This window comes from Ascoidea rubescens (assembly GCF_001661345.1).
Source record: "Ascoidea rubescens DSM 1968 unplaced genomic scaffold ASCRUscaffold_7, whole genome shotgun sequence".
NCBI classification, from domain to species: Eukaryota; Fungi; Ascomycota; class Saccharomycetes; order Ascoideales; family Ascoideaceae; genus Ascoidea; species Ascoidea rubescens.
The window spans coordinates 150,950-162,483 of NW_017962919.1; the positions used below are offsets into that span (position 1 = coordinate 150,950).

General features: G+C 34.5%; 1 protein-coding gene across 1 annotated transcript; it reads right to left on the bottom strand.

The window, feature by feature from the left end:
• Positions 1-7,504: 7,504 nt before the first annotated feature.
• Positions 7,505-7,762, bottom strand: ASCRUDRAFT_76032 (uncharacterized protein). Its single transcript, XM_020193315.1, has one exon. It carries the CDS (start codon positions 7,744-7,746, stop codon positions 7,543-7,545), a length of 204 nt encoding a protein of 67 aa, XP_020046952.1. The 5' UTR covers positions 7,747-7,762; the 3' UTR covers positions 7,505-7,542.
• Between the last annotated feature and the right edge of the window lie 3,772 nt (positions 7,763-11,534).

Genomic DNA, 11,534 nt, shown 5'->3' on the forward strand with positions numbered 1-11,534 from the left:
TGATGTTTCAATACACAAATTGCTAATATCATTCTAATAATTGACTCATCTTACTATCCATTGCACTATTGATTTTTTTCTATCTACCGTTCTTCAGTTGAGGATCTAATACAAAACAATAGCTTATTAGAGAAATAGATAGATTATTATTAGAACGCGGTTGAGTTTCAATATTTTCCACTGTTCTTGATATAAATGATTGTAGCCAATAAATTACATTCGTTGTTGCAAATGAAGTTGTTCTGAAATCTTTGCTTGTGTATTTTTCTAAAATTAAAATATTAAATTAAATGACTTTCAAAGCGTTGACCTTAAAGTTGTTGCTCGAATTTATTTCAATTACCACGGTTACATATTCTTCTCTTTTCGCAACGTTGACATTCCTTGAGATAAACCAATGATATATTTATAACAGATTCATTTTACTCCACCTGTACATTTCGTCTATTATTACTTGAGCTATGTCAATTTCAAGAAGTGAACATTATCTCATTTAAGTGAAATTAAATAAATCTTTATTTTTTTTAATATCGTATAATATTAAAATACTTTGTTTAAGTCATTCACATTTTGAGATGTCTTTTGATAATGTTGCCAACCAATGCTTTAGCTTCTACAAATATTTTTTGCTTCATCCTTAGTTTGTATCCTTGAGAAAAACGATACAGAGAATTGTTAATTTTTCCAAATATTTTCGATAATTACCACAATGATATATGTTGTGAATGAATTATTTGAAACACCATAGAAGTATGCTATATATTGAATTGAATTAAAAAATTAGCTAATAACACACTTTACAATGGTCCGTTTCAAATTTTAGCACTGCTGCTGTTGATTTAAACCTAGGAAACTGACCGAGAGTAGAGTTAAAGTTGCATTCCGATTCGGTCAGCACAAATACACCGTTGATCAGTCCAAGGAAATCAGGTGAGGTATATGGCGCAATAATGAATTCATTTGAGTCTCGAAATTTTGATAGTTGTGGTTGGTTTAGATCCGAAATATAAGTTTAAAATGGTTTTTCTGCTGTTTCGAATTCGCTATGAATATATTCAACCTTCGATAAGATATTTACTGAGTTGAAAGAACAATTGCCCTGTATGTCATAAATTCCAAGCGAAGGACATTCAGCGTTGAGAACTAAATTAGTTCGATCATATTTTGCTCTGAACAACTAAAGATCATTGATCGTTTGACACTGAGCATCAACTTCACTAACTTCCTCAACTGATACTTTGTATGTCTTGGATGGCACATTGTATTCAATGTCATTTTTCATTAAATTTTTTGATAAACTTGATCAGTTGGTAATTGAACACTGATTACAAGATAAGGTTTGGCACTTGAATTCACAGCATATTAAATCGGGAATTGATTACCAGATAATTGACTTCACTTAGAACCGAATTTTAATCCTTTTTCAACAATAAATTTGAAGTCATCACCACACTGAAATAATTGAATTTTGTGACAGGATTAACATTTCTTTGGATTTCGGGAATTTCTCGCCTAAAGACCAAAGCCACTACATCTGAAGCATTTAGCAGTGGCAATCGTAATATATCTTCTCACAAATTCATTGCTCAATTTAATGCATTTTGATGAATTGTTCAAAGTTCTTCCATTCGTTAATTCCTTAATGTTTATGTAGATCTCATTAACTGATGATGATTTCAATCATTGAGTAACATCGAATGAGCTGCCAGCGTTACTACTGGATTTCGGATATTCTGGATATTCTTATGCGTTATAGCTTAATAAGTGGAGCTTAAAACCCAATACGTCAGAATGTAGGATGAGGAGCAATAACCATGTAACTTACAGTTTCAAGCTTCTCGATATTTAATTCGTCAATTGGTTAGTTATATAAGTTTTTGCAGACTTAAACACTTTCAAAGCATCTCACAATCAAAGAATTTCCATCCATTGCAAGAAATATTTCAACTAAGTTAACTTCGTCTGATTACCAAACAAGTTTTGATTTATAAGAACCTTTAACTAATGCGTGGACAATACCAGCAAACTTCTTGGAGGATATCTGAGAATTGGAGCAGTGGTGAATACCATTAAGTTGAACTTATCAAAATCATCGTAGTTGACGATCCTCCTGGTAACCCACGTTTTAAAGAACAGCCATTTACCGCCAGTGCCAATCTTATCAATGTTGAGTGTTTCAAATCGCTTGATGAATTCTTTGAAGTCATTGAGGTCAATAGAAAGATTTGGAGGAAATCCAAATAATTTGGAAAATGAAGATGGGACACGTCATATAATTTGAAACAACGTTGTGTGATTTATGTTAATGAGTGATGGATTGAGATAGTGCGATATATTAATTTGTTGAACCGTGTCTATATTTGATATTTATTCTACTTAGAATTGCAGACCAGATCCATCTTCAACAATAAAAGATTATAGGTGCCTTTGCTATCACAAAGACAATAAATCTCGAAAAAAAAAGATCGTCCTTAACTGCAAAGCAGAACTCAGTTAATTAACAAATGCAAAGCTTCATTAGAATGGATTTGCCCAAAGAAACAAATTTATTGATGACATTAGAAAGAATCATAATCGCGTGACTTAACTGATGTTTCATAATGTTCAAATGTAGAACGTGATTCACTTTAACTAAAAGTAGTAGCAATTGGATGAAAAATAGTCCTTCATATTTCTATAAACTTATCATTGATTCTAATATTGGAAATTGCAAATTGAAAAAATAGGAGGAGTTGGAGACTTGGTATTTAGAATTAAAGTGAGAATTGTTTGTAAAGTGCAACATCTGAAAGTAACTAAATTTATTTTTGTCACACAGTGGTTGCCATGCTCATATAGAAGGAATCAAACTATCAATTGACAAGCATGGTGTGATTATTGCTGAATATCAGTCAATCAGTTAATTATAGAGGTTAAGTGGGCAGGATGTAAAAAATGTCTTTTTCTCAACACAGAATATTATTCGCTTTAGATTGACAACAAACACTGTCATTTACCTTTTATTCAAATGAATGCTATACCCGTAAATGAATACAGACTTCCAAATATTGAAAATGCAATAAAAGTTTGTGAGACATGTTCTTATGTGCTAAGGCGAACACAACTTCCAAAATTTTTCAACTGATAACCATTGATTAGTGGAAGGTATTTCTCGGCTGGTTTTGTTAAGTAATTTGATGATGGTGATGAATCAAATGTCAATGGGAATAAGTCTATTTTTATTGTTGGATTTGCTCTTCGATTCAAATCAAATGCAACTGAACCATTAGTTGAACTGTTATTAATATATCAATCGTTACTTTGCTTAGCAAACTAATGAACCGGGTTTATTTAACCAGCTTTTAAATTTAGTAGAAATATGTTTAAAGATGCATCAAGGACACAAAATACATCCATCATTTTACCGCTCCTCATTGACTTCTTCAAATGCAAGATGTGAAAAATCAAAATCAGTTGGAAATGACAATGAAATAGCCGTTTGGAGACTTCATCGATCCAAAGCACAATTGGAAAGATGCTTATGCAGATTAGCGGTTTTTGGACAATTATATTTCAGTAAATACTAATTATGAACCTCAATGCAAAATGCTCAGACTAGCACAATGAGTGTCAACGTCGTTGCTCCATTCGGCTATTGAATGTTTTTTTTCAATGAATATAACAAAGAAAAAAGTCTTTAGAGATTGAGCAATGGCACATCTCATTGCTTCAATTCTTGAAACCAAATTTCAAGATGTGCAAAGAAGAACTGCAAACACATTTTCCGAACAACTTCTTTTTGATCATTGAATTGCTGTTATCTGCTTCAATTAAATAATTCAAGTCCAGTTGAAAATTCTATAGCTCATAGGCGTTCAAATATCAATTCATCTATTTGTACAGCAACATATCATTTTCGGATTCAAACTCAACTTTCGAGCTCAACATGCAACGGAATCGACACTGAAAGTGATAGTGAGATCTGTGAACCACGTCACACTAATATTATCAATATGTGTATTACAACATCAAACAAAAAGATCGATTGTCATACCGTTTCTATTGTTGAAAAGGTGTAGAATGAACTAGTCAGAGATTCTAAAATTGAATAACATTAATCAGTAGTTCAATTGTTCTCCAACTATCTGAAGCTGATGGCTGATCTGCAATGAAAATTAGTTCAGCTAAGAGGTATACCAATCCTTTCAGGAAATATGGTTTTAACATCCAGCATATACCGCAACGTGAATAATTGCATTTATTGGTGAAAAAGATGGAAACCTAAATCTATCAAAATCATCACCATAAGTTGAAGAAAATGAACCTTAACCACCGGAATCGTCAACAGGGGAAGCTAGGTTTATTGAAGGACTTGCTCAACTTGCAATGGTTCTGTTAGTTGATGATGATGCTGATTTATTGCTGTCAAAGTCAAAATTAATCAACTGAACATTTTGCAAAGATGCTTTAAAAAGGCCGCAAATATCAGATTGGTTATCCGCAATTGCAATTGAAATCAATTGAATTGAAGAAACTCCTGGATGTTCGTTACTTCTACAAACAGTAGTTAAAGGCAAAATTGTGGGAAAACCGGGTATTCTGAGGGAAATCAATATGGAACGCTTTTGAACCGTTCAAAATATGAGTAGTGGTAAAACCATTTTGTCTGGAAAATCGTCACATCTTCATTGTTGTCTATGCTGCACTTGACAAATATGGTACATTATATTGGATATCTTCATTTGCTGCCTTCATCAACTCGAGTACCAGCCAACTAATTGACAGGGCCGGTACTTTAAGGTCTGATTATTTACCTATTGTATTTTCATTACTTTCGCGCATCCTCTGCAATAATAGAAAAAATTCGAAGACTGAAAAAAGATTGAATGCATTGAAACAAGGTCGACTTATTTGGTTCAATTCAATCTAAGCAGTTCCTATAGCTAGTAATAGCTTCTGTCAACGTTTCATACAACCATGTTTGATGCACAATTCAACAAGTTTAATATCCAGTTATGTTGAAAATAATTTCATTGCTCCCTAAAAAAAAATGATATTGAAAATGCAAAGACAGTTTTTAAATGCAACATTGGAATGAATGGTAATGGATTTTGGAAATGTTCCCTGCAATGTCTATTGAACACACAAATGGTAGACCTGAACTTTTCACAACAATTTATTCAAGCGATTCAATCGAATTTCCAAGTACAATAAATAGACAAATTCAATTTACTTTCAGCCACAGGATTTAAAAAAGATGTCGACTCATCAATCCTTGATGCTGATGACTATTCAAAATATAATTTGATTGTGTGTGGCAAGCTACCAAAGGCTACTTCAGTCAGGTATGATATCTCACTCGCTACGTCACTTGTGGGCAGATATCAAGTTAGTTGAACAATCCATCGTTGTTTTCGTTCAATCGGAATGTTATAATACGTTTGTCGAACAGATGGCTGTTAAAACTCCCAACTGAATAGCGTAATCTATTGTAATGAATAATTGATTAATGAAATTTAATAGAACGTTTGACTTCATTGGTTACTAATGATATGAGAAGATTAAATGGCGTTCGGTAAAGATAGAATCAATTTAAATAAATAATGCATTATCGTTGGCTCTTATACCAGTGCATAAATGCAAGATTGAACGGATGAAATTAATTTGAATGGAGAAACGAAAAAGAAAAAAAATGAGTTGCAATATTAGTAAATCAGTGATATAGCTAGGAAACAGATTATTCTACGACATCGTTGTTATTCTTGGTTGCATATCTTTAGCTGAAAATAGATAACATTTAAATGTGAAAAATAGAGAACAACAACCTTAAAATATGCGAAGTGTGGATGGATGAGTGGAATCACTCTTACGTAACACTAAATTAATGATGGTCAATCTAGTAAAACACTTAATAAATGTATGATTTGTTTACGTCATGGAAAATAAAAGTTCTAAATCGAGAAGCTGTGGTTATCTCCGAATTTCAATGATTGGGTGAAATATTTGAACGATAAATATGTTAAAATAGTTAAATGCAGTCTTTTCAAAACACATGTCGGAAAAGATTGAATGTGCAAAATCAAATATTCATTGTTGATATGGAGTATTGAAATCCATCATTAACTGATTGATTTTGATTTTCATTTGTTTGTTGAAATTGTTTTCTTTTCCATTTTGAAAAATAAATGAATGGTAGTGATTTGATGGATTTATGATTTGTCTTCGAAGATAATGTTAACGTTACATATTTTGCGTTAATTTCCGGTGTTGGTGATACCTGCTGATTAATTCTTTAAACTAAGTAATCTTTGAACTACTCTCAACAATGTGATTGGTGACTCTGCTGCTTCCGATTTGAACCGAATAATTTGAGGAAACAAAAAATAAGATCTATGTTCCTTAACAATGATTTTATAAACAGTATCAACTGGGCCACGTTAGTCAGCTGAGCACTATTGCCGAATGTTAAACTGTTTTTATTGTTGAAGTTTAGAAAGTTGTGTTTTGCTTAGAACGGAAACACAAGTTTCAGTTCTCTTCAATGTATTTTTTATAATAGTGAGAGTTGATTTCTTCACGCTTATAGTACTCAGTTGATTCAGCGGACAATTGTTGGTTGTTGTGAGTCCGTTTCAAATGACATTCAGAGATTGGAGCAGAAAGATATTGTACTTTCTTTGTAGTTAGATCCACAAATTAGAGACCTTAATCTGTTAAAAAGAGTCAGATCGTCATTATCATTTGGTACATTGTTTTTCGCAGTTCCTCGAATCTAACGTCTTTCAGCCAATTTCACATCACTAAGATGTTTTGCGGTTCTGCTTAGAGTAAACTTAGCACCTTATAAATTAGAGCAACCAACATTATTATTCTCGACTGTTCTACAATTATCATATCGAATGGCAGCTTTCTTTAATACGTTTGCATTCACTAAATGTGCTATTAACTCAATAGTCAATAATCCTTGAGTTGCTCAAACTGAATCAACTACATATTGAATAAATTAATGATGATAAAATAAATTAACTTTTACTGATCGATACTTTCATTTGGTTTTAACATCATGTTTAATTTCATCTGGACGCTCAATTGATGGAGTCTATGAGAGGATTGAAGTTTTTATTGTTGTCTACAATTTTTGCTCTATTCTCAAACCTACTTCCGTTAACCTTCTTTGTTTCAGCTACGGCAATAATTCATTCCTGAAGGAAATTTCATAGAATAGTTGATTCCGACGAATTTCATAACAGTCGCTCTTGTCTCAATTGAATAATGTCTCAGAAACTGTCATTAATTGATGAAGATGACATTCAGTGACCATCGGCAAATAAGTTGCCAGTCATTTCCTAGAATCTAAGATGCTTTGCAAGATGGTTAAGTTTTAACTAAAGAGAAGAACAGCTATAATGAATCAATCTTATTCTGGAGAATGAACTCAAAGCATGTCAATCAGCTATTGAAACTCTTTGTTATCTAATTCAACAATTGATGGATTCAATAGATTTCAACAAAGATGAAGTTTCTGAAAAGATCCTGCACGCAGAAAACATTCACTAATCCCATTTAACATCTCGATGGAATTTCTGCAAGGACATTTTCAATTATTTCCGATCGAAATCTGACCGTGATCAATGCTTCAAAAGAACGAGCAAATCTACCTAGTTTTCGATTGACATCGGTGGAGAGAATATACGTCTTTGAAGTAAAATTATAGCAATCAACGCAATTTGTAACTCTCTCAATAATGCAAGTCTGGAAAAACGGCATTCAGCACCACTGGCAAACATTTAAATCTTCATTGGTTGATTTGACAGAACAAATTCCCCAAAGAGATTATAGCCATACTGGTGAATTGCGAAATTTCATCTATTGTTGATCAGTTAAAATTGCAAATAATATCGTGGTACTTATTCTAGTTAATAATGGATTAATATAGATTACTATATAATTGATTCTTATCCTGTTTCTCATAATATATTAAACTATTTCTTCTTTGATAATTATAAAAGCGGTTTCGAACAACACAGAAGAAGGTGTGCTTGGCATATTACAAATTACGATTGAGGTTGCCAAAAAGGATGTCACTATAACGTAAAGCGTGATATATGGAATATGTGAGCTTTATAATCTTTATTGAACGGTATAGAAAATAGAATAAAACTGAGTTGAAGTGGAAAACATATGATTTTAAGACATTAGAAAAAATGAAAATGGTATAACTCTAAATGAAATTACATAATGTTTAAATGAAGCGATTTATGGATTTAAACTGCAAATATGTAAGGGTCAAGTCTAGAAGATAATGCAATTTGGTGAGAAATAATTAAACTGTAAACGTAAAATCTGCATAATTTTAAGTAAAAATAATTGAAGCGCGATGGAATTAATAGTTCAGGTTCCAATAAAAATTGCCTTTGGTTAAATGCTGGAAAATCAAGGTTGAAACAGTTGTAGTTACTGCAACACCGCATATTGAAAGGAATGTCAAATGTGTTTCAACCGTTATTGAATTAAAGGGTAATAAATTTATTCTTTTAAATGTAAATTTGGATTCGATGTGACAATTGAATATCGCTGAAAAGAAATAGGTACCTAATGAAAGTGGTAACTTATGTGGGCCACCGCGATATCCACATTCTGTGCTTTGCTCTTTGTCACTGGTTTGCTCCCGCCACGCCCTGTCGTCTCTTCCAGCTTGTAACAAAAGGGGCTGGCAACCTCTTGATTGGGTTTTCTTGTTATCTATTTCTTAACGTGAATAAACTGCTGTGAATTTGATACAACAGGATATGACCCAAGATATGGCTGATCAGGGGCAACAGTCGGACAAACAGATGAATGTCGATATCTTTACTATTTGGGCTGCGCTTCCGATTTTCAAAGCTGCTCTGTTTGGTCTGTTGGATCTAACCCTATCAAAAGATTGTTATTCATCCTGATGACGTTGATCTTCGCAAATCAAGATGTCACTTGATTCTAATTCACATAGCTTAGTCATCGGTAGCTTAGTGTTTGCCCTACTGGAAACGGAACATTACCATGGGGAGTGAGACCGTCAAGTATTAGTGAACGTTGAAATGCATTTGGGTGCCAACACGGTAGAAGCCGCTGACATTAAGATTACGTTATTTACCTCTTGCAAAAAGCAAAGTACATTTTCTAATAAGAATGATTTCAGTTAATTCTATAATCAAAATAAGCGCAATAATCAAAAAGTTTATAATGCTGACTAATGTGGCTCTTTTCTTCTACCCCTAATGTTTCGCCCCCAGCGTTGCAAATACAGATCTTACTCAGCTTACAAACTCACCAAGGAATTCAATTGCTGATGTGATGGCTTTGGCCAATCATTTTGGAGATGATGCTTTTCCTGGTAGCTCAGGCTGAACGCGTTGGACAAGCTTAAAAGAAAGCGATGCATAAATCCAATAATTAAACAAATTACGTGGATTGGAAGTCACACAAAGACAATTTTGCTCCCTGTGGTTCCTTCATCGTGCAGAGTTTGCTGGATCAGAAGGACTAGCAAATGGTTTGGCTGCTGTGCCTGGTCGGGATGACAGAAAATTAATCATTCGCGGTTTGCTTGGTTGTTGAAAGTAATTAGCCTGGTCTTGATCACGTCCAAGTGGATGAATTACGATTGCGCCATTTCCGCTTCAGCTTCTGCTATCTTTGATCAGAACAGAAACTCAACTGCTCATTGGGGACCGATTCTCCGTATTGGTGGAACCATTGATCATGTCAAAAGTGAAGTAAGGCCCATTTTTATTAGTTGATGATGAAATAATATCACCATGCACCCGATGGAGCCCAGTCAATATTAATCTAAGCTCCTAAATATTAAGGGGCTGGGGTTTTATATAGAGATGATTATGTTGATTTGAATGGCGCACTAGATATCGGCAACTTCGCATGAAGATTGTAAAAATGAATTTTTGCCCTGACTGAAGTTGAGTTAATTGTTACAGGTTGGCATCATTGTTCAGCTTTTTGAGTTGAGACTGTTGGATCAAATTTGGCCAGTCTTGATTGAATGTCCGTGCTAGAAGATTAAAATGAGATTCATTCCAAAAACAAAACCAGCGAAAGTTAATTATAACTTTTCTTGCAGACACGTCTTTAGTGCTTTTGGTATACTGAGTGATGATATTGTTGAGCCAATGAGAGTTGTTCTATTTAATGGGAATTGTTGTTGTTTCACGGGTGTTGTTGATGACACCAGATCTGTTGTCGAGGCTCCCATTGATTCAACATCATTCGCTGTTGCTGGTTGCAGCTATCTGTTACGTTTCCTCAAATGTTTTGGATGAACGCCGTTCATATTGTCTGTTCTGATTACTGGTTTTGTCCTATGCTTTTTCAACGATCGTGTGATTCTCAAGAAATCAAGCATGCAATTTCTTCTCGAAATGAGCTTTCTCCAAATGCGGTCGCTCAGCGTTGGGCCAAACAGCATGGCCAGAGCCAGCACAACGATAAATGATGCGAAGGTTGTTCGATACTGGCAGAATGATGTTGTGAAGTCTGCTCTGCTTTTGATGAGTTTGATTCCCACTAACGAAGGTCCGCGGTTGAATTCCGGATTAGAATTATTCCACTGAGCAATATCAACCGCTGCTATGTTGAAAGACTTTGCAGCAAGTGCTGAATCAATGATCCTCAACAAATAAACAAGCTAAATGAGGCAATACAAGTGCCCTCCGTGTTTTGGATAGATGGGTAGGACTAGAGAATCCCGCAGAGAGTAAATGCTCATGACAGACATGTCGTTTTCAGCCTTTCCTGTTTTTTTGGTGAAACGAGCATTCTGTTCAATGACTCATCATTTGCTGCTACTAGACTATTAAATGCACCGACTGGCAGAGTTACACCTATTGCCGCTGGTGCTAGGGGGGGCAATACGTCAGGAGCTTCCAATGACAACAATCACTCAACCACAAGTGCATCAGTTGATATATCAACTTGTAACACTAATGAAGATGATGAATATATTGGCATCAATTCAGATAGTAAATGAATATTGTTCTCGATGGCAATGAATTGCATTCCACAGATCCTGTTGCGCCCACCAATGATAATGATCACGTTTTCAAAAGGAACTTCGATGGTGTATCCAATCAGGAAGAACTTCCTGGAAACAAAGCAGATCGCCAAAAGAGTCCTGTCGCCATTCACATCCAATTAAACTGGATTACAAATGGTTGATGAGATACCATTAAACAGAAGATTTTTCTCAGATATTGGGGTGCTCCCTTTGTTGCAGTTGCTACGGGTAAGCAAAATCATGCGGACCCATCCAGCAACATTGGGCATTTAATTGATTTTTAGTCTATGCCTAGAAGCAATATTTGAATGCAGGTTGTTATTCCAAGCCAAGATTTCTCCTTCACCGGTCAATTCAAGCTGCGAATGATGTCAACCGATTCTGCCATGTTCCTAAACCAAACCAGTTACACATGGTTCACCTCATGATAAACCAACAAAATAAACTATAGAATTTGGTCGAGTAATTGAGTGTTAGGGTGCAGGAAGGCTTTCTGCAGATGCGACAA